The sequence below is a fragment of the Mizuhopecten yessoensis genome, unplaced genomic scaffold, assembly GCF_002113885.1.
Source record: "Mizuhopecten yessoensis strain PY_sf001 unplaced genomic scaffold, ASM211388v2 scaffold716279, whole genome shotgun sequence".
Lineage (NCBI taxonomy): Eukaryota > Metazoa > Mollusca > Bivalvia > Pectinida > Pectinidae > Mizuhopecten > Mizuhopecten yessoensis.
In genome coordinates, this window is record NW_018480037.1 from 325892 (window position 1) to 353441 (window position 27550).

Sequence of the window (27550 nt, forward strand, 5' to 3'; positions counted from 1 at the left end):
CAAAATATTTTTTATATATTATGCTGTATTTATGGAAACTGATTTCTCCCCAAATCTTGCCTTTCTGATGTTTGAGCTTTCTGGTAGCTATCATTTAAGAAGGTAAACATATGAAAGACCCAGATACCCCGGACCCAGCTGCCACATAAAGGTGATTTCAATAGTTAGTGATAATGTTTGCTAACCCTATAGCTTATGTGCAGTAATATTTGCAAGTTATTTTAAGTTAAACAACACCATAACACAAGCCAGCATCAACTCAGGTGCAAAATGGTGAACCAATTTGAATAGTTTTTACAGAACTCAAGTAACAAGACAGCTGTATCGACCTTCATGCGTACGCGTGACGATACACTGCAGTATATTACAGAAAATCTAATTCTAATTACAGTGTCTTATCTGTCTTGAATTATTGATAATTATATTTTACCTTGTGCATTCAGTCATGATTGTGCATTTTAAAAAACCCTATTAAAATGATTTTTTTTTAGATGGGTGACATGTTTCTTCAGTGCTATATTTACTGTAACATTATTAATTTATGATCATTATTTAACTATTGCAGAAGACTATGGCATTGCTGGGTATATGTCGGCAGTTTGCCTCTTTGTCTGTGAGATGTCTTCCTAAAGTAACACAGCACTTGCAAGTCAAGACTGGTAAAATGTCAGGTAAAATAATTGATATAAATTTTGTCTTGCTTATTGCATATGTATGGTATATATATATGTAGTATAAAATAACAAACACAAGACTGACTGCTGGGCTTTTCTGCCTTCTTTGGCACTTCTTCGGGTGGACTCATGTATACAGTATTAGTCAGCATTTGTTACATGACATCATAAACAATACCAGGACAGAGGAAGAATGTGCAGCTGTTGCCAGGAATCCATCTAGAATTCAGATCATAGTCAAGCCTGTTTATTCAATCCTTATTAAGTGTGGTACTGTAACTTGAGATGGAAAAATACACGGCTAGACCGAGGTTCGAACCCAATACCCTCCAAACTCAAGTCAGACGCTCTACCAAACACTATACTAATTGAGCTTCCTGGTTGCCTATGATTGACCCAGTCCATATACTCCTGCATTCGTTTTCTAAGTCTTCGACCCAAAAACACAACTATTTACAACCCAGGTTTGGGTATCCCCTTGCCAAGGACACACCATATACTTGAGACAAATGTTGGTCACAGGCACCACTGTTACAGGAGATGGAAAATGCATGGCCAGACCGGGGTTCGAACCCTGGGACCCTCGAAATTTAGGAGGATGCTCTACCAATTGAGCTTCATGGTCACCAACGAACGACCCAGTCCAGTTCCGCTACAGTACCAAACAAATATTTAAGGTCCCATATATGTTGAAGAAGGGAGGAGTTTAGTGGATTTAGACTGTCGCCAAGTCAATCACTGTTTATTGGATAGCTCATGATCAAAGTGTCCATATAGTGCTCAGGAGTTTTTGGTCCTAATAATATTCTGGCATGTTTTCAATGTTGTATACATGATATTTCCATTCCTTGTCAATTGTAAATGCGTTGGAAAAGTATCAATTATCAATTCATATTAGGCTAAAATTTAAAGTGTATATATGGCAGGCAGGTGTCACAAATTTATGGTTAATTGCTACTGGTTAGCTCAAAACCTACTGTCTTTTCCCATGCATAAAGAAAGAAGTGATGCCAGTTTTTATTTCTGGATAATTCTATGTATGAAATTAAACAAACTATTACTGGTTTTTTTGTGTCTTAAATTTGTTGATAAAATGCTTTTCTTTTGAATTTTAGGAACATTAATAAATTCTGCCTCTGGAAGTGCTACATGGCGAAGTCTCTCAACCCTGATATCAAGGAACAATACAAGCATAGGTGTTCGTAGCATATGTGGGAAACATCACCTTCCACAGATATCATTACAGCGTGATATGACATTAGGCCAGTTACACAGACGAGGAAAACTAAAGCCAAGGAAGAAGAAATTTGGCATACTTGGTGGAAATGCTTATAAAAGAGGCCTAGTTTTAAAAGCCATTGTCAAAAAGCCAAAGAAACCCAATTCTGCTTCCAGAAAATGTGTGCGAGTGAAGCTTAGTAATGGAATTGAAACCACAGCATATGTTCCTTATGAGGGTCACAACTTACAAGAGCACAGCATAGTTCTACTCAAAGGAGGCAGACTACAAGATGTTCCGGGTGTAAAATTATGTTGTGTACGTGGGAAATATGACTTGCCACATGTCATCAAAAAGAAAAAAGCTTAATTATGTGTGTGATATGTCCTGATATGCTCCACTTCTTCAAAAATAAATCTGTTTTCTATTTCCTGTTTTTTTATTTGTTTTTGTTTGAATCTACAAAATGTTCCTGATGTTCAAGATGCTTCTTTTGGACATATTCAGATACTATCTTCCAAATATAGAGAGAGCTTGGGGAACATTTGCAAAAGCGCTTAGAGTGTCACATTAGAAAATTAGAAAGAAGTTTTCACACCCATTGTTATCTGGTGATATGCAATTTATTTTTCATTTTTATGTTTTTCATGGGGAAGCAAGGAATATTAGCTAGCTTACAGTTTCCTAGTTTGGAAGCAAATTTTTATTCCTACTTGTCTTCCTGCATTGTCATGTATCTGTCATCTGTTGTCTGTTAACAATTAACGTTTTCCACTTTTACTTAAGAACCACGGTAGTAATTGACGCTGAACCTGGTATAAATGTTTCTTAACAGGCTCTGTGACCAAGTGTTGTTACTTTTCATGCCACACTGAAAATCAAAGATCAAAGTTTTTTAAAAGTTGGTGTAAAATTTTACCTCTGTAAGCTGGAAGTGAGTTATCTTTTTTCAAGATTAACTTGTAACATGGGCTTCACAGATATCCCTAAAAAAGGTTGTCAAGATAACCTCCAGAAATTACGCATATGCTGTATTTAAAACTTGGCCATAATAGGGTTGAAATCTTATAGAGATCCATTATGTACCTACCCGGTATATACAAAGTTTGATGCTACTTCATGAAACCATAGCTGAGATATGCTCTAAAAACGTGTATAACACAGTATCATAGTACTTAAGGTCAAGGTCAAAGGTTCATTTGTTTGTCCTCTATGTTTTGTTAACACTTAACAGCTATTGCCATATATTTAAGGACAAGTCAGGTTTAGGTGGTAGAGAAAAAACGTAGAAACGGGAAATACCAGCAACCTGCAGCAAGTACCTGGCGACTGCCCCACACCCAATAGTTGAGGGCAAGTGATCATAGACTGTTGGATGCATTAACCACTTGGCCAGTGCAGCCCCACCAAAGGTTAAGAGGTCACAGTGACCTTATTTTATGAGTAATGATGCAACACACCACCTTCCTCTGATATAGCTATATACAAAGTTTGATGCACCTCATGAAACAGTGCCAAGATATGCTCTGGAAACGGGTCGGCACAAAGCTAATACTAAATACCCCTGACTTGGTGGAGGCAGCTTAATAACAAGAGATCAAAGAGGGATCTTGGCGCCAACCATTGAATCATCTTCATTAGTTTGTCAGTTTGATCTTTTTAGCCCACCATCATCTGATGGTGGGCTATTTAAATCACCCTGCGTCCGTGGTCTGTCTGTTGTCCGTTGTCCGTTGTCCGTCGTCCGTCCGTAAACAATTCTTGTTAACGGTATTTCTCAAGAAGTACCAGAGGGATCTTTCTCAAATTTTATATGTAGGTTCCCCTTGGTTCTTAGCTGTGCAGGGCAACTTTTGAGATTGATCGTATAAATAACATGGCCGACAGGTAGTCATCTTGGATTTTGATAGTGAAAGTTTGTTATCGCTATTTCTCGGGTAGTATCAGAGGGATCTTTCTCAAATTTTATATGCAGGTTCCTCTTGGTCCTTAGCTGTGCAGGGCAACTTTTGAGATTGATCGGATCCATAACATGGCCGACAGGTAGTCATCTTGGATTTTGGTAGTGAAAGCTTGTTAGCGCTATTTCTCGGGTAGTATCAGAGGGATCTTTCTCAAATTTTATATGTAGGTTCCCCTTGGTTCTTAGCTGTGCAGGGCACTTTTTGAGACTGATCGGATAAACAACATGGCCGACAGGCAGCCATCTTTGATTTTGATAGTGAAAGTTTGTTATCGCTATTTCTCGGGTAGTATCAGAGGGATCTTTCTCAAATTTTATATGCAGGTTCCTCTTGGTCCGTAGCTGTGCAGGGCAACTTTTGAGACTGAACGGATAAACAACATGGCCGACAGGCAGCCATCTTTGATTTTGATATTGAAAGTTTGTTATCGCTATTTCTCGGGTAGTTTCAGAGGGATCTTTCTCAAATTTTATATGCAGGTTCCTCTTGGTCCGTAGCTGTGCAGGGCAACTTTTGAGATTGATCGTATAAATAACATGGCCGACAGGTAGTCATCTTGGATTTTGATAGTGAAAGTTTGTTATCGCTATTTCTCGGGAAGTAATGGAGGGATCTTTCTTAAATTTTAAATGTGATTCCCCTTGATCCCTCGTTTTGTATGTTATATTTTGAGACTGATCATAAAAACAAAATGGATTAAAAGAAGAAATAAACAGATCTTTCTCATATTGCAATGATCGATTCTATTTCTTTCACATTAAGTACTGTACTAGTAAATATGTAAAATGACAAACTCACTTTGAAGGTTGGCTTTCATGCACATCAGTACTAAGTTTAGATCAAAAGTTACCTCAAGGTGCAATTACTGTTAACATGACTCGATCAAACAGATAAGAGGGAAGAAGAGAAAAGATCGAACTAACAAAGAAATAATGAAGATGGTACAAAGGTGGGCGCCAAGATCCCTCTGGGATCTCTTGTTTCTTATTAGTTTGATCAAATTATGTAAACAGTAAATGCCATCGTTTCACATATTTACTAGTACAGTTGTTTAAATGTAAGAGAAATAGATCTGATCAATAGAATATTAGAAAGATCTCATCAGTACTTCCTGTGGCCATCTTGTTTGTATGATCACTCTCCAAAATAAACATGCACAACTACAGATCAAGTGGAACCTACTTTTAAATTTGAGAAAGATCCCTCCAGAACTTCTCGGGAAACAGCTGTAACAAACATTCACTGTCAAAATCAGAGATGGCCACCTGTTGGCCATTTCGTTTATCTGATCAGTCTCAAAAGTAAATATGCACAACAACAGACCAAGCTAGGGTACATAAATATGCAAAATTGAGAAAGATCCCTCAAACTCTTCATGAGAACATTCACTGTCAAAATCCAAGATAGCCACCTGTTGGCCATTTTGCTTATACCATCAGTTTCAAAAGTAAATATGCACAACAACAGACCAAGGGGAACCTACAAATCAAATATGAGAAAGATCCCTCCAGAACTTCCTGAGAAATAGCGATAACAAACATTCACTGTCAAAAATCCAAGATGGCAGTCTGTCCGCAATTTTGTTCATCCGATCAGTCTATGCAGACCAAGGGGAACCTACATCTCAAATTTTAGAAAGATCCCTCTTGCACCTTCTGAGAAATGGCGATAACAAGAATTGTTAAAGGACAGACCACGGACGAATGGTGATTTGAATAGTACACCATCAGATGATGGTAGGCTAAAAATAGGGAGCTATAGTTGCAGCATCATGGCCCTTAGCTTTTGACCAGATGAGCTTATTCAAATGTTGTATATTATTATAATAAACAACACTGCAGAAGGATAAACTCATGGGCAATGCGACCATTAATTATAATCCCTACTGAGTGGAGGCCTATTATAATTACATCTGTCTGTCAGTTGTTCAAGGAAGATTTTCCTTGGAAAGAATACTGCATGTATTCCTTATTGGTCTTGCTTGCATTTTACTTACATGTAACATCAAGCTTTACAAGTGAGTAGCGTACCAATTCAATTGATAATTAAGCTTTGAAGCCAGTGGACTGGCCTTTAAGAAATGACACAAGGCAATAATCAGAACAAGACCGTTTATTTCCCTTCCAGGATAATTCCTCTGACATAAACTACCAACTTATTTGTAAAAAAACAATGTGTACAACTGTTAATAATTATAAACTCTTCACATGAACTGTAAAATACAACTAAAACCAAATCATTGGTTTCTTGTCAATGTGGGTGTACAGGGAAATCCTATTTTCTTGTAGGTAATCAGTCATGGATGGTTATTTGGCAGGTGACAGATTTCATTTCATGATAGTTTTATATACAATACTTAGGAAGTCTGCTTCAAGCACACCTTCCAACAGCTATAAAGTTTGTAATTGAGCAAAGATAAATTGCAGTACCAATTCTTTGATTTACACAGAATAAAGCACTTCAGTAGTACCAAGTACATGATCAAGATTCTTCATTACCAAACAATTTAATTAATATCAACAGGTGAAGTGTGTTCAATTCTCTAGATCATTTTGGCAACAAGACTTTTTCTTCATCTTAAAGGGGAAGGATGTTTTCAATACTATTTTTCAAACATGATTTAGTTAATTTCCTATTTCGACCCTCCCTTACTTGAACTTCATGTCATTTAATTTTAGAATTAAAGACAGATGTTCACTAAGGCAACCATCAAAATCCCTAAACTGACAAATGTATATTGAACTTCATGTACCCAGTACAATATGATATAAATATGTGAAATATTTGCCTATTTGCCAAAAAGAAAATAAGTCACCACCCGTATTTTAACTTTTCTTTAAATGATTATGTTTGGGCAAATAAAATAACAGTAACATACAAGCTTTAATAGATCAAGATTTCCTCCACTTCCAGTACAACTGTATTTTTAATGTTTGTCTACAATGCTGGTAATGTATTACAGGTTCCGTAAAGGCTTGAAAAGTTCTTCAAATAGAATGTACCTAAACAAATTCTATATGACCTGCCCTATATATCATGTATTTTACATCAGCATTTTTCTATTTCTAAGTTTAACTTTTTCCTGTAAATTTGATGGAGAAAAAGTACATGACTTTAATATTTCTTGAAATATTTCTGTGTTTTCCAAAAAAATAATTCGTAATCTTTTAAAAAGTTCTAATTCCTGTCTCAACCCTGTGGTAACATTGGCATTATATGACGAAACCGGCACTACAGTAAACTAATGTGACATTACATTATATTGGCACTGTTGTACAATCCTGCCATTGTATACACTGGTAGCAAATCAAGTCTTTAAAAACCCCTTTGACTGTACACACACATACTGTAACACTAAAGAAGTTTACATTGGAATTTCATTATTAAATTCTCTAAAATACAAAACAATGTAACAAAATATTAACACTTCAGTTTCTTCCAGAACTTGGTTATAAACTTTCAACTTCAACACAACAAGGAACAATTTGTACAAAATGTGTTATATTACAGTTCAACTGTCAATCCAGTCCAACCGTCCAACAACAGGTTTGTCCACACAGGGATTCATGAAATGTGTATTTTTATACGGGTATACATAAAATTGGGTTAAGTTAAAAAGTCTTTGCTTTGATGTCACTATATAGCTTTCAATGTCGAGAAAAGATGTTATAAAAGCAAACAAACTTTTATTAAAAGGCAATAATTCATAATGTACTCCTGCTGACAAATATAAGATATAAAATTGATACAATCAGTTTCTTCCGTAATTGATTAATCATGTCTTTGAGAACTTTTCAAAAGATGACTCATTGTAATACAAAGTAAAAGTTATAAATAGTACGTATTTAGAAATACTTATTAAAATTAAATACAAATAGTTTAGGCCTGCAGCTCGCCAGTTCAACAGTGTAATCTAATTCATAAATATTTAACAAAGTTTGTAGACCCTAAAAAGCCTTCTGACTTCAGTCTTACAATGACACTTTTCATGACAGATATATAACATAAGAAGCCTTTCACAGTTTTTGTCACATGCTAGAAACTGGTAATGATAGCCAATACTTTGCTTACACAATTTCTAAAATATCATTTTTTTTACTAAAATTAGTATTAAATAGATCAATACATCATGGATGTATACAATTGAAGTCTATCAAAATGAAAATCACTACATTCTAATTTTGTCACTGAATGGTCACAATAATAGAAAAAATAGCTTTACATAAAATATTTTATGTATCAACATATCATTTAAACTGTAATTTATAGAAAACCATGCTCTATAAATTTACGTATGATAAATATGTTTTAGCTTTGCAACTTTGCTTTTCTACTTAAAATGAGTTCTTTCCACAACTGGTAGTTCTAAGGAAGTATGGAAAGCTGAAAGCTGGACATGAAGGCTACAGTGTGCGAGGAAGTAAATATACAGGAAGCATGCTCTCAATATTAAACACTTGTTAACAAGGCCCATCAGCACTGCATGAAAAGTCAATAAACAATTTGTTTGAAATATTATCATCATAGGAAAACGATATATTATCATCATAGGAAAACGAAATATTATCATTATAGGAAAACGAAATTTAAATCAAATTTACTAGTAACACAACAGCACTAGACATCAAATAGACATGCCTTCCCCACTCGAATCCATAACAGATGGTAAGGTTTAATTTACAACAGTTTATAACAGTATTCAAAACTCAAGACGGAATCAGCTTCAATATTAAATACAATTAACAGCAGATATACACTCAGTTGCTGATAGTAGTTGAATGGGTTTTTTGAAGTTATATGTGCATTTTATTACAAAATGTACAAACAAACCAAAAAATTGTCTAGAATTTGTCACTGGTAGCAGATTTCTCCACGATAGTAATTAGACACTGCATTGGTACAGGAAGGAAAATTACAAGCACTGCATTACTACAGCAAGGAAAATTACAAGCACTGCATTACTACAGCAAGGAAAATACAAACTTAACATAAGCCATCATAACTTTGATGTAAATAGTTCCTACAACATTACCACTGGTGTTATAGAATATCTCTTAATGAAATGTACATCTTGTGTAACAACTTGTTCTCCTAAAATCTATATATGTGATATAATATTACTCTGAGTGCAATAGTTACAACCAAAGATAGCCTCTATGTACCTCTATAAAATAAGTGATATTGTACATTTAGGCTAATGGTTGTTTGGTCTCTGTACCGGCAGAGATACCAAAACACATGAAACACTTTAACATGACAACAACGGCACTTGTATTGACCATGGCACAAGACAAATTAAAGATGACCAAAGAATCATGCATATGTTCCTTAAAACATTCAACATGACATCAGGTACCTGGATCAATGCCTGTGCTACCGACTGTTCTTGATCCTATAATGATATAACACGTCCAAAACATGCCTCGAATTACACAACATACGTGACACAACTTACATGACAGTGACAACAGTCACACCACACACACTTAGCTTTCACACATACAAGCCACATTTTTAACAAATCCCATCGCTTATATATTTAAGAAACGACACAAGAAATTCCTTAAATAAGTCACAAAATAGACAGACATCTTTTGTACAATGGCATGACATCCCTTGTGCAAACTGACAGATATCTTGTACAAACCTTGACGTGTCATCCTTTGTACAAATGATATTCCCTTGTACAATGACAAAGTACTCCTTGTACAAACAGTTTCTCTTGTACAAACCATACCACAACATCACTATACAGTCCCTCTATTTGAAATATTATCATTTCCCTTCAAGGGCCTTGTACAAACCATGACATGACATTTCTTAGAAAAACCATGACATCTCTTGCACAAATGACATGACGCCACATCCCTTGCACCAACCATTATGTGATATCCCTTGTACAATGACTTGACATTGGCTTTAATATAAAGAAGGTTCCCAGAACAAAATTAAGAAACAAACACTGAGGATTGACATTATGGTAAGGCAAAAACAAACATGTTTCTTGTTTCTGCTTGAAAAAAAATTGGGTCGTTTAATAGATAGGCATTTTTTTTAATTTTTGAAAATATTTTTACAATGCTTATATATAGAGCAGGAGTTCTGACTTAAACAGTGCATATCAGAGTTCTGACTTTAACTGTGAATATCATTAAATGCCAGTAAAAAATTTAGGGTATGCACAAAAAGCTAGGGTCGGTAGGGAAACCGGAAACACATTATTTTTGGCCTAAGCCTAGATGATCAGCATCAAATACATCCACTATCAGGTTTATCTGAAACTGTGTTGAATCAAAGTCTGATGTTAACTGTGTTGAATCAAAGTCTGATGTTTTAGCTTCATTACAGATTAATACAGTATCATAGATATGAAATCAAACGAAAAGATATTTAACCAAGGTTAACCAAAGTTGACAGTAACAAGACACAAGTTTTGGTCAGAAAAACAAAAGGTTAGACAGAATGCTGTGTTTGCTCATTAAAAATGTTGTCCAGATTGACCTGTGACCAAACTCTAAATATATCAAATTTGTCGGGAAATATATTGAATAAAACATGTCTAACAGTCATAAAGGGCTTGACAATTTCTAAAGTCATGTCCTCATAATTATGGCATATCGTATGAAAAATTACAATTATCGGATACAAAATTACTGGCCAGGGTACCTTCATTCAAGAGAAAATTAACAAAACTGACTTCTTTTACTCACTGGTACACACAACACATTAGAAAAGGCATGATGTTCCTCCTCTCATTTGGACTAAATCTATGTTCATGCACATGAACACACATGAATATAATACGGGTTAAAAGAGTGTCTTAGACACTATAGTAATGAATGCATGTGTACAAGGCTGCCTACCATAACCATGATATACTGCACCTACTTGGTTGATTTGTGCATGCATAGATTTTGGCAGAACCTTTCAGTTAACATAATTTTTATGACAAAAGGCACTGTGTGAATTTGTTACTGACAAGTAATAAAGCAATGATCACAGGTAACTCATTTAGTTAAATAATAAACACTTAATATACATCATACACAGACATAACCAAGATAGGTATCAGATCCGGCTGTAACCATAATATTTCTCTTATACATTAAACTAAAATCTAAAATTAAACAGCAAAACATTCTATGTTTTATAAAATTAAATAAACATTACATCTGAGTTTGGAAAAATATGAAAAAGCTTGATATGAAAAAATCAACAAATCAAATAACAACATAAAATATAAGTGAAAACTGAACACGCAACAATCACAAGATCATACAGGCTAGGTACTTACACAGATATCAGTAGTGGTAGGAAATATCTTGGTGTGGATTCAATTGAGTGTAAATTACAAAAAAAAAATAAAAAAATATGGAAGAAAAAAATGTAAAGATGACAAAACACAGGCAATAAAACAATGGTTGGTTAAGATGGCCACACATCTGACAGAGAAATAACACATGTACTCCGACACACCACAGCAGACCAAGCAAATATTCATACACATTGGCAATCCTGTCTTCATGGGTTTGACCCTATATCCTTACTTGGATGTATCAAAACATGCTCCTTAACTTAAACTCACAAATGTAACTCATACAGAACTAAATCAAGTCTGTAAATGTGCCTTCCTGCTGCTCATCACCCCTCCTTTTTCAAAATCCTGAACTTTTATCTCCAGAATCTGAAAAAAATTGATGCATTTTCTCTATTTAATGTTTTATGAAACTTGACCAAAACTTGATTCATTACCAGGCTCCGATCTTACAACAGAACATATAGATTTGACCCCAAAACACCTCTTGTTCCTTTCTAAAATGTAGTTATGCCTGTCTGATCATTTAAATTATAAAACTAGACACCATGCTTTTAATTTTTGTATAAGGTCATCAAGACTTTACAATGCTGACAGTGGCAACCAGATATCTGATATGGTTCTTTATATTTTGTTACTACATTTTATATTAGGCTTTATAACATATGGAAAGTTTCAAGCCAGGTTGACCTTGTAAAATGGCTCATCTCAGAAAAAGTGGGATTTCTTTCTTACATAAATACCAGGTAAGATTTTAATATTGATAAGCAGCCATTCAAAAATCATGAATATTCAAAATCTCGTCTAAGAGGGCAGAGAATTTTTTCATACCTGACCCTCCAAGGGCATGTTCTGTTACACTCATGCACAAAGAATCCAGTTGAGCATAATTCTCAGCACTGTCTGCATTAGATTCACAATCTGAAAAGAAGAACAGGTTTCTATTGAATGGCATGTTTGACCGGAGACTTGCAACTTGATATACAGAACTGGGATGTAGAGATATCTTCTGATTTACCAGCACGTATCTTGTTTAACTGTAATTCTAATAACCCGCAAAAATTTGAAACTTGAAACAAACATCTTGCAGACCTTTGTGTCTATCAAGCAGACTTGCATATATATACCCTTGCTGAATAAATGATGTATTTGTACTTGTAGTCTATTGAAAATTTCATAACTATAGTTTTAATATAGAATTTTGTTAAATTGATTTTACCGGTACAATGTATACATGTATTAACTGAAAATTTGGAACCTGGTCAACTGAAAATTTGAAGAAAAGAATTAATATAAGCATGAACTTCTTTTTAATGCCTACAAAACCAATTTTCAATTTCAAAAAATGATATGCTAATTTTGAACATATATTTTGTTTAAACTAATACAGCAAGACCTGGCCACAGATGAACAAATCTATAATAAAGACATGCTTCTTCCATTTCCTAGGTTCAACGCAAGTTACAAACCACAAAAAAAGGAGGAGTGAAAACATATTTCACCTGTATTTTAGGCCATATAACTGATAAAGAATTACCCACCTGACACAGCAAAACCAAGATTTGGAGACCTAAGAGGAGCAGAGTGGGTTCTTGTCACCTGCTGCTTGCCCTGAAATATTAAAACATCATTTGTATACTATTTTTTCTTCTTTTTCGATTCTTCTTTTTTTTTTAACATAATTGAAATCAATTTTGATTTTTGACTATTTTGTTTGTCTTCACCTGAGGAAACATGACTAGTTGCTGATCCTTGTGTTGATAATAGCAAATGCTCACAGAAGGTTTTTTGTTCACATGTTACACTTAAAAAAATCAATCAATTCACAACCAATGATGTTATCGTTATTTCAAATTACCTCACTGAATTGTGGTCTGGAGAAGAGTGCTGGATTGAGAGAAGTGTTGCGAGTCAGTGGAATGTGACCACTAGTCGTGCCCCCCACTATAGACCTCTTGGCTCCAAAACTCCATTGTGTTGTTGTACGAGGCTGACGTGGAACCTTCTGCGCAAGACCCCCACGCAATGAGGCTCCAAGAGGAAACGTATTGCCCCATCTTAATTAAATGACAAAAATAGGCTTTACTGACTTTGAAATATTTTTAACTTTAAATTAGAGCTGGAATGATTTACTACCAGAACAGTATACATGTATACATGTGTCAATGTATTTGATATCTGTAAACTATTGGTATATCTCGATACTATTGGTATACTTCTATACAAGGATTTCATAACATTTCGCAAAATGTTCACAGATCATGTCCCAGTGGGGCTATACAGACCAAAGTTTGCCCGGTGGTACTGCTTACCCTGGTTTTGGTTTCCTATCCATACTATATTTGAGTGGTGGTTGATATATTCTCTGCATTTCTTGCTTCCAAGTGGACAATAACTTTTTCTGTCTATATGTAAAGGCCTAAAAAATAAAAAATGTTTCATACATGAACTATGTTTTGTGTCAAAAATCTGGCAGCTCATGTTCATATCACCCATGCTTAACAGAGAGTTTCTATATTGTTCTATTGTCTAAATGATGATGTCATGATTGCTGGACCTCTGACAACTTGTTTACCCTAGTTTATAACGCCCACCCTAAACCCTTTCTGGGCAAATTTCAGAGAGCAACTTTGTAACAAGGCATCACAAGAGATATATATCCTCTAGCATAATGGATTGTGTACCAATGGAGAGTCCAAAACCATTTTCTGTAAATATATATATTTTAAGTAACAATGAACTTGACATTGGACTGGTGATAACACAATACTCACTTATGTTAAACATGTGTTAAGAGTTATGAAAAGCTGTTAAGACATTAAGTCGCTACAGTGATACAGGTAAACTGTGTTGAATTATATTTTTAGTAATATTAAACTTAATCTTTGATCGACGATGCTCATCAAGGCAAATATAACTTTCATTTCATGAGAAATATGGCCGCAAGAATGAGTTTAACTCTTTCACCCCTATGTAACTTTAGTAGACTCTGTCATGCATTGATATGGATGAGTCCATTATGGTCTACAGTGGTGAAAGGGTTAATGACATAATTTTATTATTAGCAACAGCAACCTTGATTTTTGACAAATGGCTCCCATCAAGACAAACAGGAGTTTCATGAAAATCCGTTGAGACAAATGAGTATTAGACTGATGATAAGTATATAATAGTGAAATCATATTTTAGTAACAGTGACCTTCTCAACTCTATTGATGTTCTTTCAAACGTGTCCAAGGCAAACATGACTGAAGTTTCATATAAATCAGTCAAGAAATGCAGCTGCTAGACTATTGACAGCGAGTTGGGTGGTGTAATTATATCTGAAGTAAGTAACATTAGACATTTAATTGATAAAACCCATTTCAAACATGTCAAAGTTATATCTTAGCCAAATCAAATTTCATGAAAAATGGTAAATATGTAGTACTAGAGTGATTCCTAAGGATTACTATATAAACATAGGACTACATACTGACAGGCTGAATGCGTATCTCCTCAAACTTTGTTTTTTTAGTTTTGCTTTACATGACAAAATAAATCAAAATCAAAATAAATAGAAACTTATTCAGTCCCCTTTGTTATGACTTTAATATCAAGCTGATATTCATAGTCCATAGTTGAAGGCTCTTGAAAGATGTGTAGTAACATCATTTTACCGATCAAAGAATATGATATGAAATGTAAAATTACCTCATGATTTATACACTTGTCGATGAGGCTGAGGTAGAGGTTAAAGCATTCATCATCTGGACGGCTGGCCGTCAGCAACTGTGTGCAAACTGAAATAGACCAAACACAGTGTAATGACTCGGAGACACTGCTACGTCCTGACAATCACCTATACCAACATCTCAGCAGAGAGAAACTAACACTAGTCTCCCAGTCAGAGACCAGTAGATTTCAGCAAGGACTAGTGAATCACCGAACCTAACTGGTCCTGTGAACTTGTAATATTTTTTTACCACATTATCATTTGATAGAGAAGTTGTAAATTAAGAATATTCCTTTTGAAAACTGGTTAAATTCATATATATTGCATCACATAAAATTAGAACCTAACTGGTCCTGTGAACTTGTAATATTTTTTTACCACAATATCATTTGATAGAGAAGTTGTAAATTAAGAATATTCCTTTTGAAAACTGGTTAAATACATATATATTGCATCATATAAAATTTTCTTAAACTTCACCATATCTTCATGGCAGAAGTTTTGTATATATATGTGTCCGCATACAGTCAATAACTTTTAATATTTTGAGCTGGAGATATCTCTTTATAACTAGTTCACTAGTCCAATGAACTGCCAAATGCCCATGCAAAAATAGTAAGTGTCTAACCTCGCCACATTATCACTATTTCCTGAAGCATTTCATTTTTTGCTAATTTGTGATACATTGCTAAGCTTTATACTAGTGGATGTATCATCATCAATATCATTCTGAGGTTATGTTTTTTGTCACAAAAATTAACTATTTGATTTTTCCCCCTTTTTTTCCTTTTTTGTCAGTGTATAGGAGTGAATACCTTTGCCCATGACTCTTGTAAATTGAGCAACCAAGTCGCCTTCAGCGATATAAGAGTAGTCTCCCCCTTCTGAACTAGAGGACGACGGGAGTCCTTCCTGGGAAAATGCCTTCATTGGGGTATTGATTATCACCTTCATCTCTGTGAGAGCAGCCTTCACTGACCCTCCATCCATCATCTCCTAAACAAACACAACAGAATTAGTCTTAGTGGTTTTAATAGCAAAAAACAAACCTGAACTATTGAATCATAACACAACATATATCTAGCAAAAATAACCAAATTAATTCATATGTAAATGGCAATATAAGATTAAGTGTTGAGGAATTATGGATTATCTTTTAAATAACACCTATCATGAAACAAAGAAGCTACCTCCCCTGTCTATTCAACTTAACATGAAAACATGTTGTTTTAAAATGTCCTACTAATTTTGATCAGTACAAACCTTTTCAAGTGAGCGAAGTAAGGACTGTCTTTCACGAAGCTTGTTCAGACTGAGCACAATTTTTGTTCTAGCACCTTTTGTTACATTCTGTAAAATATAAATAATAAATTCAACAACAGACCTTTTTGGTGCCTCATATTATCAATCAATCCAAAAATCATTAATTACATAATTTCAAGTGAAATAAATCTTTAAAATACACACTTTACAAAACAGATAAAAAGTTATTCCATAATATGTTGTTCCCATTGATTAATAAGTTCAATAATAAAAAGAAACTACAGATACTTTCCTTTTCCTTCAATAAGGTACAATTAAAGGGCTAATTGGTCCGCATTTAAATTTTCTTTCAACAAATGACATAATACTGTGCACAGGATAATTTTCATGCAATGTTATTTTCAGGATTCAAGGTAGGAAGAATTTGAAAATTCAACATGACAGCAAACATTGGTTCAATTTCCAGATCTACGATGCAGCTTTGATTCTAACATATATGTAACTCAGAGACTGCTTTAGAAGAGGATTGCTGTAATTCTAGAAAATTTGAAATTTTAGGCACTGTTCCTCAGAATACGAAGGAAGCATATATTTCACAAGTTTGATTCCTCTTTGGTCATGGAAGCTTCCTGCAAAATTTCATTGAAATGGGTTCCATGTTTTTTCCCAGAAAAGTAGAAATTTTACTGTTTATAGCCTAATGATGGATGACAAGACAAAAGGCAATCAACTTTGTCTCAGTTGACCTTATAATAAATGACATGGACCAGTCCATGTAAAAGAAAACAGAAAATAGATAGACCAATTATAACTGTTAGGGGGTCAAGTCCCAAGAGCAGCCAATGGATTATCCCAGGGCACAGCTCATTGTTTATTCAATATTGTAAAGACTTTTTTTTTTACTGTTAGTCAATTTGTATTATTGGTATGGGATAATTGTGACAATGTAATATTAACATTGGACATTTTTAAACAATTATAATAAAAAAAACGAACCCATTGTACCTGAGATTCCAACCACTCCTCAGTCAGGTTCATCATTTCTTCATAGGTTAATTGTTGGAAGATATAGGCATATTTATGAAGGCGCAGTGTTTTTAACCATAACGGCACATCTGTAAAATGTAGAACAATGAATACTATGAAAGCTTATTGCATAAAACATTATGCACATGCAAGGCATGCCCATGCTGTGATAGAACAGGTATTAAAAAGGAAAGGGAACCCCAACTTACAAGCAAAGCCGTTTTCTGTCCGATATACACATTAATATATGCGTAACATAGTTTGTAACAAATGGTCTTGGACAGAAAATATGATTGGATTGTTTTTATAAGCTTTTCTGTTATTACATTTGCCTATGATAAGCATTTTGCAGTAATTAACTATGATTAAACAAAGAGACATAATATTAAGACACATTTACATCATTTGGCAGAAGAGGATTGTGTATTGTTAGATTTTTTCTAACACAGAATTTTGCTAGAAGTCTTGATAGCTTAATGAAGCTGTATATATCTTAGCCTTGATAGCTTCGTGAAGCTGTATATAATTTAGCCTTGATAGCTTCGTGAAGCTGTATAGAATTTAGCCTTAATAGTTTAGTGAAGCTGTATAGAATTTAGCCTTGATAGCTTCGTGAAGCTGTATAGAATTTAGCCTTAATAGTTTAGTGAAGCTGTATAGAATTTAGCCTTGATAGCTTAGTGAAGCTGTATAGAATTTAGCATAGCTAAAATTACTCACAGCATTTAATTCCATATACGGACAGTAAGTGTAATAAGTCCGTGACATTTTTCCTGTTCAGTTCTCATTGACTTTTCAACTGAAAACTGTTAAAGCCTAATAAACGTTTCAAAAATATTTTTCCTTAAATGGAAATATGACATTATGCATAATACAAACAATATCTACATGTATCATTAACAAGAGGCCCATGGGCCTTAACGGTGATGTCAATCATCCCTACCAAAATTTGAGTAAAAAAAAGTTAAGAATAACTTTTAAGTTAGTTTGTCAGGTCCATGAGTTGATCATTCCTACCAAGTTTCAGTGAAATCGACCCAGTAGAACTTTACTTTATGTTCAAAATTGCGCCCTTGGCAGCCATATTGGTTTTCTGATCGACCCGAAAAATAACAACACTTGGTCAGAGAGTTGTCAGTAACATTCCCATGAATCCCTTTGACAGTATTTCAGCTTAAGTTAGGGTTAGACGACGAACGACGGATGAAGCGGATACCAATAGATCACTTCATCTAAAGCTCAGGTGACCTAAAAATCTGAAATGTGCTGTTGATAACACCAGTAAAAATAATGGATAAACAGTGCTAACTGCTTCTGGTTTAATACTGACCCCTCATTCCACTCCCCTCCTCCAGGAAGCTGTTTTTGACTGGCTGTGGACCATCCTCGTGGTGGGTGTCTCCACTACTACTGCTGGAGGATGTGATGCTGCTCTGGGGGGAGAGAGGGGCGTGGTCTGATGTCATGGAGTGTGAGCGCCCCCTACTGGATGAAGAGTGTGAAGACTGGTCCTCACTGGACTGTAGCCAATCATTGATGTGGTTTGGCACTGGGATAGAGCAAGGAGGCACCGACACTGACGAGGTTCTCACTAAGGGCTGATGACCTCTTGAACCAGAGCCAGAGCTCACTAGAGGAGATACAAAGAATATGATCAGGAAAACATGACAAAACTGTTGAACAAGTGACAATTCATCCGTCAACACAAGCGATTTGTGAGTTCATGAGTTATCTAGTAGCAATATAAATAAATATAAATATAAGTCACTGATAACAGGAAATTCAGTGAACACAATTTGCTTGAAGATAACTATTGCATTGAGAATCCAAGATAAACTGCAACTTGCAATAACAGGAAGATGAGTGGAACTGACACAAATGATTGAACAGACTTACATGATGACGACTGAGAAGAAGGCACTGATGACAGGAAGTTGGGTGGAGCTGACTTGGTCGGCTGGAGAGGAGGATGGTGTGACCTGATGGCAGTGTGATTGTAGCTTATTTGACTACTGTTTGGTGGTGGAGGTGGTGGAGGTGGGGGTACTTGTTGTTGTCGTCGCTGATTGATGAGATTTTGCTGAGTGATGAGGAGACCGTTGGGTGGGACAGACATTGGGTCCATAGTGTTGATGACGAGGGGTTCTCCCGGTGGTGGGTGCACATGCCAGCCATTTGTTCTCCCACTCCCCACTGGTTTGTGTGTGGCATTGTTACTAATGTTCAAGTTCTCAAGAGATTGATTAATACTTTCCTCATCTTTCACAGGTTTCTTTTGTTGAGGATGGATACTATATGTGAACTGTTCCTCCAGCTTCCCAATCCATAGGGTGAATTCTGAACGTTCATCACTTGTAATTGCAGGGTGCATCAATGAATATGAAATAATTTGCCGACTTTCTTCAATGTGAGTACCATTTTGAATTGTGTAACCCAATATGGATGAGATGAGAGCTAGATACTCAACCTTGGCCTGATTCTTCCCAGTCCGTAGTAGTGGAAGATGTGCTAGGAGCTTTGCAATAGCATACTCTTTGGAATCATTGTTGGCCAATTTGTGAATGTACACTGCAAAACAAAGACAATAATAAACCACAATTTCTATCAGAGGTACTTGAGAAGGGTCATTGGGTTAAAATTTGGGCAAAAAAAGGTGTAACTCAAACCATTGGAAAAGATACAGGAGATAATTGGGGCCTACCAACAGTCTTAAAGGGACAATTAAGTGAAGTAAGTTTTTTTGATGACCTGAAAATCAAGTCGATACTGAAAATATATATCTCTTAATGAAGTTTACGAAGTTGATAATGGCATGACCTGAAGCCAACGTCCAGTGTGGTCAGTTTCATCTTTTGGGAAAGTTGGTGACAAAAATAGCTATGACCGAAATAGCGCAATATCTGGGCCTTTCAGTGAGAAGTTAACATGTACAGCACTACGCTGTCGACCGACAACACAGTCAGTCAGTGTCAGTTATGAATCTGAGTAACAGCTCACACATAACTTATTCTTGAACTTACACAATGATACATCGAAAGTAAGAATTATAAATATCATAATATACACCTCTAATCAGATATTTCTGTTCACATTTGGATTTAAATAAGAATGAACAGGTTCAATAAGAGCTATGCACGCACTGAGAGGGTGCCGCAGGGAGAATTTCAAACCGCAGAAAGCATGATATCAATTGGTATATAAGTAAAATAGATCACTCATTTATAACGATGTTTTAGATGCTGTTGGAAGATAATAATTTTGATTCAAAATAGATGCATATACTAACTTTCTCCATTACTGATTAAAAACACCAAGAAAACATTGTCTCTTGTCAATTTCTCGACATGAATTGTTCATAGGGAGTATAACCTGTAGCTCTTAAAAACCAACAATTTTTGATCTGCATGTTGACCTAATAATTTAAATACAAGAGAGCATACCTGGGTCGTTGGCCTCACTCTCCGTCTGGCCGATATCTGTGCAATCTGTCTGGTCCAACACTTGCGCCAGGAAGCGGCATTGGGTAGGAGATATCTGTTTAAACAGTGTACACAGAGCCACTGTCTGTTCACATTCACTCCATTTCTCAAATAAATTAGTCACAGAGTTCACCTGATCTCTAAACAAATTATTTGATTTCATTATTTTTATGAAGTTTCTTTCTACTTTTAAGTCATTCTTTCACATCTTACAACACTGAAATATTCTGTATTTTATGACACAACATTTGATTTCACATCTTCACTGCAAATCCAATGTCTACATCTAGTGCTATTATTCACATAGTCCCACTCCATCAAAGGGGCGATACCAACTCTACAGTATAGCACTCTTCATATTGCTCCGAGACTCAGCACCCCAAACCAACCTACAAAAACAAACATACAAGGTTAAATAAGCTGGATAAGTTTGCATAGTTTAAATATCCATATATATACATTTATAATACTGTACACATAGTTTAGTGTCTAGTAACAAATCAAACATCCAGGTCATCATCTCTGGTAACCACTGATCATGCTAATTAAGATGACACACAACATGCATAACAAAACAGGTGTAGTGAAAATATCTCCACCAGTTAATCGTTGATATTTATGGTCATCATTGTATATCAGACTGAAACATTAACTTTGCACCGACGGTGACCGACAATTCAGCATTATAAATTACAAATTATAAACCAAACAGTGATCATGATGAGTGCTGCCGATAACAGAGATGTAACTCATCAATAAATCAATAAATCAATAAATCTTTCAAACATGATGCTGTTTATGTGTCACAAATATTTTGAATTATCACGTTTTTGCATAAAACATGCATAATTGAAATACTCAATTTGGGTCTAAAATAAAGTAATGTTGGTAACTTGTTTACACAATATGGAAGAAATCAGAAATATTTCTCACAATTGTAACATAACAGATTGTGAACTGATTTTTTTTATGTTTAGATTAGAAAATCATGTCCACTGATCAGTGATCAACCAATTAGTCACATGTTTGTCAAAATTAAAATAAACTCCAAAGCCTTTTAAGGAACTATTGTGGGGCCAAATTTCAGCCTGATCCCCAATGGAAAATAGTGATAAATGAAAATGTACCCCCCCACCCCCAAGTTCTCTTCAATTTCGAAGATAACTAGGACAAACAAAACGAATATTTGGTGTTACCAGTAACCTCACCTGCCCTAACTTTTTGTGCCTACCCTAAACCTATTAAGGCAATTTTCAAAGAAGCACTGTTAAAGTTAAGATCACTCTCTTATTTAAACCATATAAAATTATTTGTTACCTAACTACCCTAAATTTTTTCAACGTATAACAAGAAACAATAATTTTTTGTATGGCCCTATATGATGATTTTATGATTCTGAAAATTCCAAATTTGAAATACATGTACTTGAAGAAAATCTTCCAATTCCAATTCAATTCCACAGGTTCCATCTCCTTACATTAGTTGGTGCTATGAATCAGATTATGATTTATATAGTGGTCTTATCTTTTTATTGTATATATATAAAACTAATATGACAACTTCACACTTACTAAGTTGAAGACAAGAGAAAATTAGGTATTTTATTAATGAAAATTAATAAACTGTAACACGAAACTAGATGTCTTTGATGCAGATTATGTTGTGCCTGCTAAACTAGAAGTGCCCAAATTTACCTGCAGACTACTTCTTAAAAGGCCAAAAAAGAATAATTGTCTGTTTAGGGTTGCATGGGCAAAAAAACAAGGGTAGGTAGGTCAAATTTTGTTTTGTTTTTGTTTATTTTTGTGTACCGTGTGGTCATGTGATTATGACTCTACTATTGTATGTAAAACAAAGAATTACATAAACAAGGTTCATTTGAAGGCAAATTGTGCTCCATATGTTGACATTTAGCGCCAACATGGAGCTGGAAGCCATTTTGAAAGGCAAGGAACCTTTTAAAAATTGAAAATAAGCAGGTTTTTTTGGGGGGGGGGGGTCGGGGGTAAAAAGCTAGGGTCGGTCGGGAACCCTAAACAGACATATTTATATTTTTTACCAAATATGAAACTACAGCCGTGGTCCGTCAGCTGTCATGGAGACAGATCTAGTGGTACACGTTCATGTTATGTCCAACGTTAACACTAATACACTTTAGTACCTCATCTGACATCATCTACTTATATTTAAAACAAAATCATTTTGTTTCTAGACAACAATAAAATATGTTTGTTGTTAATGATTATAATGAACTTTTATCAGGTCACAATACATCTCTGGTATCAATCTAGACTTGATTCACTACCGTATATGGGTAGTTTCCCATACAGAAGAAAATTCCTGTTCAGTGAAAATATTTCCCTATATGTTTTCTAGTCAACATTTAAAATTTATAACACTGCAAAAATACNGTTTTTTCTTCAAAATATTTCCCTATATGTTTTCTAGTCAACATTTAAAATTTATAACACTGCAAAAATACATTTCTTAACAAATTTTAACAAAAATTCTTCAATTTTCAAATGGATGTTTATACTGCACACATGTATGTCGAACAAATCATTTATCTTCAACTTTCATGACGCTAGTCTTGTATCAAAATTTTAATTTCCCCTAAATCTGAAAAAGGGTAGATTCCCCTAAATCCTAGATTGATCACTGATACGGTAGTATACTCATTTTTTTTATATAGATTTTGAGTAAAGTGGGTAAGATAGCTCCACTATTAGTATAATCTCAAATTCCAGGATTTTCCCTGTATCTTTAACACTAGACTGTCAGTCGACTGACATACAATTATCCCATATTTTAATACCACTTCCACAAAGTATGAGGAATGTCAGCCTAATGGAACTTGATTGTCTCAGGATTACCATAATTAAGTCATTGCTGCAATCCCGAAACTTAAATTTGGTCGTTCAGCATGAGCATTTATAACATTTTTGCCAGGGAGATATTTAATTTTATCAACTTGATACTGTTTTTTCACGCAGTGACAGGGTGTGACGGTGACAGATATAAAAAGTGTATGGAAACAAACTTTTGGAGTTAACCAATCAGAACGGCACTTCCCATTCACTTCATTCAATGTAATAGAAATCGTAAAATTGTTGTGAGTAGTCTATTCAAAATTGCACACAGCTTTATGCCATTAGACTATGGCACCAATGTTAAAGTTATTATATCCTCAACCGTTTTGAATGATCAAGTTACTTTTGTTGCTGTAGGTAGTTTTTTAAATGTAATTAATAGAAAATGTAATGCTTTCCCGTTGAATACCATAATATTTCACTTGTAAGGCAGAACATATCAATATTTTCACTTGTGCTTCACATTTGTGAAAAATATCAGTATCCTATATTCTGCCGTAATAGTGAAATATATAATGGTTGTCAATGGAAAACCATTAAATATGATATATATCATCTGCTGCATACATCACTCTCTTAAAAATAACTTTATTGCAAGGTATGAATGAATAAAATCAGTAAAAATAGCTATAGTCATACATGGAACAAGAACATGTGACTGTCATTGTCGTCAATCAGAATCCATAACAGCCTTATTTTTTCTTCCCAATCATGTAATAAACATTGAAATTGAAAACTAGTGTCAAGGTATCATCCCTTTGAAGTTTCATTAACCAGTGATAATCTACATACAAGTCCCGAGTCCTATACTCCTAGAATTTTGATGGGACTCATAGAATTTCTGGAAATACTGAAACTTAACATTGTGGAACCCATTGCTTTTAGCAATTCACCTGAAAAGGATGCATGAAAATGAATTATAGATTGATCACGGTTAACGTTGGGTTTATGACAAAATTCGTGTATGGTGTGCCATCAATAACTTCACTACACGCGATAAAGATGAGGAAGAATTAGAAAGAATACAATATTTGAAGTAATTTTTATGTTGACGAAATAGATGTCAAATAATGGCAGTATATATATATATATACATATGTAGCTAGAGTGACATTATCTGGCAGGTTCATTAAAGGGAACACTGACAAAGGTGAACGTGGATTTAAATTTGCAGCCAAACCGCTTTCTCTGCATATCTGTGTCAGATCCTTTTCTAGACAACTGTCAACTGAACTCTATGGTATTTTCACATAACCGAAAGGAAGTTAATATTTTTCTCTACTGTCCCGACATATTATAGGGAACAACCCAGTCAATTTCAAGTTCTGCAATATTCATAAAGTGATCCTAGTGAAACCGAGTTGTCTCTCATATTTTTATTACACATTAACTATATTTCACCTCCATGACATATGATACACATTTATCCCTCACCTGTTATCAGCAGACGTATTTATATAGCTATCATCGATGTCAACAGATTAACAATAGTGCGTATGAAAACAAAGCGATAGATAACACTTGTAAATAAATTACATGTATTCAGTGCTCATATTAAGCTATTTATTAAATGAACAACTAACGTTACTGCACAGTACATATTACATTCTAAATCATCATAACAGGATAATCAACAGATCTACTAAAACGTTATATTTTGTACCATTTCATATTTGTTAGGTTGATGCTTACGTCCCTTGTGAAGTCATTTGTTTTACCATTGATATACATCACACAATGGTGGTATCCTCAGACAGAAACAACACATTGTTCGAGTGTGTAGGAAGAAAAACAACTTGGACGAGTCATAAACATGACTGTCGTACTGGAGTTACCGATTTAATCTTGTCCACCATTTTGTTTACATATTCTAGAATCCGTAACCAACATACTTATACATCATATCAGATATATCTCATGTAAAATACTTACCGTTCCGGTTGGAAAATGTAAACATAATACAAAGGGTCATCTAGGTAACTATTCCAATAATGACAGGGTCGTATTATTCAGCTCCACATGTTGAGGAATACTAATGAGTGACGTCATCATTTGTCACAATGGCGGCAAATAAGTAAAAACAAACATGTATTTCATGCTAAAACGTATCTTTTTGACAGAATTACTTTTCCTTTTATGCACATTAAGAAGTTATAATTATTATCAATGCACACAAAGACAACTGTCATTCAGGAGAGTGATCAGTGCAAACAGAAGTGTCGAGATGATAAATGATTATGACCTGTGAACTTAGCAGGTGCGACGAAAGCGCCATCTGTCCTCAATATGCATAACTACGGCCAATTACCAAGTTAAAATTGCTAAAAATAACACACCACAAAAATACTAACCTATAATCTAAGTCCGTGCCTATATTGAGAATCTTTTGCATAAAAATAATAACAAAGATCAACAATAATAAATCTAGCACCGTTCTTATGAACGTAAATGAGTATATTACTATATGAAAATTCGTGATAGTGGATAATAGGTCAAATCACGGAATCAGATTAGACAGGCAATATATAAAAAAAATACGGCTAAATGTACGTGCTGATTCCCCAAGGATCGATCATATCTAAGCTCCTCATATCAATATCGGGTACTGTTTTTATTTTTGGCTGTTCAAATTTCCTTTTCTAATGTACCCAATCAGTACTACACGAATTTACATAAAAAAAGATAGTTCAAATGCCATCATACTCGGCTTTCTGATAAAAGTTAAAGAAGATGTTGTCTTTTTATTTTTTTATTTTGTTTGTTTGTTGTGATACCGTTTATAGGGGCCAAAAACCATCAACATTTTACCAGGAACTGAAACCATGTAGGCTTCCACCTGTTGAACCAGATCTACGTACCCTATACAATACCAGTACGGGTATTTTGTGAATCTCTCGGTTTATTAATTATGTTTTATAGCGACTCAATCATAAAATGCGCCTTATACATTCCATTTAAACAACTTTTTTGCAAAGTCTTCAAAATGTTATTGTCACCGAACCACAACTTTTGCGTGATATTGGCATCTTTATAAAGTTTATTATGTTCAATGCAATTCATCATCATCATCATCATCATCATCATCATCATCAAATGTTTATTTGCTGTTCGGTCCTATTGTTTATATGACAGTATTAATTGCAATAATAATTTCGCGGGGCCAATATTTCGTGGTTGTCGTGCGCGGGGATTAGATTTCGCGCAACACGTCCAGGTAAAAAGTGTTTTGTGAAAGTCAAGTAAAATGCGATATTAAGTTGTTGTTTAATCATCAGTAGAAAACAGGTAAATTATTTGTTTGTGCCTATACAAATATCTATTAATATTCCCTTGGCATATGAATTCGCGCTGTCTTTGGTACCAACTATACAGTATTGACCATTTATTTATATTTGCAAAAGTATAGCTCATAACTCGATAATTTTTCTGTGAGTGCCCACATTATAATGATATCTGGAATATGCTTTTCCAAAATACTTAGGAATTTGAATGTTCAAATGAATTTAAATGTACTACGCTTTAGTGGACTCGGAAATATTGACATACATGTATTTAACGTTAGACACTAACACGGAATTATTTCAAGTTACGCACGTGCAGAATGACATCAAACCCTGCGATGGATTTTTATTAATATTTATCGGATAGTATATTCTCAACAGCCTAGTTACAAATCTGCAACAAATCATCAATGTGACGCGTGTGTTGCTGGGCCGTAAAGATATTGACGCGTTAAACTCCAGTTCAACGCGTTCGTATACATAATTAAACGCCTGCATTTAACGCTTAAAAGTAGCAGAATACAGCAACTTTATTTCCAGATCAGGACCCTCTCGAGCAGGGACACAAAGTGTGTGACAATATAGTATCACTGGCATTACAAGACATCACTTAAGTATGTAGGCTTAGACAAGACAAATAATGTGTAACATTGATATCAACTTTCGTGCATTTTTCATCTATAAAAACCCCTTCTATTTGGTAGGTCTAGACAGTTCGAACAAAATGGTGATTGACGCAGATGG

At 34.8% G+C, this 27550-nt stretch overlaps 2 protein-coding genes across 6 annotated transcripts; one reads left to right on the forward strand and one right to left on the reverse strand.

Moving 5' to 3' along the window:
- Nucleotides 1-69: 69 nt before the first annotated feature.
- On the forward strand, nucleotides 70-2324 carry LOC110442575 (28S ribosomal protein S12, mitochondrial-like). 3 transcript variants are annotated; one of them, XM_021486250.1, is made up of 3 exons: nucleotides 70-151; nucleotides 566-671; nucleotides 1790-2324. In XM_021486250.1, exons 2-3 carry the CDS (start codon nucleotides 572-574, stop codon nucleotides 2260-2262), a joined length of 573 nt encoding a protein of 190 aa, XP_021341925.1. In that variant the 5' UTR covers nucleotides 70-151; nucleotides 566-571; the 3' UTR covers nucleotides 2263-2324. The 3 variants fall into 3 exon arrangements, with proteins under 3 accessions (XP_021341925.1, XP_021341924.1, XP_021341923.1); XM_021486249.1 differs by having other exon boundaries at nucleotides 76-163; XM_021486248.1 differs by lacking the exon at nucleotides 70-151 and adding an exon at nucleotides 190-273.
- A 3629-nt stretch (nucleotides 2325-5953) lies between these two features.
- Nucleotides 5954-25779, reverse strand: LOC110442559 (protein Smaug homolog 1-like). 3 transcript variants are annotated; one of them, XM_021486219.1, is made up of 13 exons: nucleotides 25458-25779; nucleotides 20617-21044; nucleotides 19073-19744; nucleotides 18507-18806; nucleotides 17156-17265; nucleotides 16151-16237; nucleotides 15703-15883; nucleotides 14866-14954; nucleotides 13485-13591; nucleotides 13031-13229; nucleotides 12714-12783; nucleotides 12004-12093; nucleotides 5954-11541 (listed from the first exon to the last, which is right to left on the reverse strand). In XM_021486219.1, exons 2-13 carry the CDS (start codon nucleotides 20816-20818, stop codon nucleotides 11513-11515), a joined length of 2136 nt encoding a protein of 711 aa, XP_021341894.1. In that variant the 5' UTR covers nucleotides 20819-21044; nucleotides 25458-25779; the 3' UTR covers nucleotides 5954-11512. The 3 variants fall into 3 exon arrangements, with proteins under 3 accessions (XP_021341894.1, XP_021341891.1, XP_021341892.1); XM_021486216.1 differs by having other exon boundaries at nucleotides 17147-17265; XM_021486217.1 differs by lacking the exon at nucleotides 25458-25779 and adding an exon at nucleotides 25218-25237 and having other exon boundaries at nucleotides 17147-17265.
- Between the last annotated feature and the right edge of the window lie 1771 nt (nucleotides 25780-27550).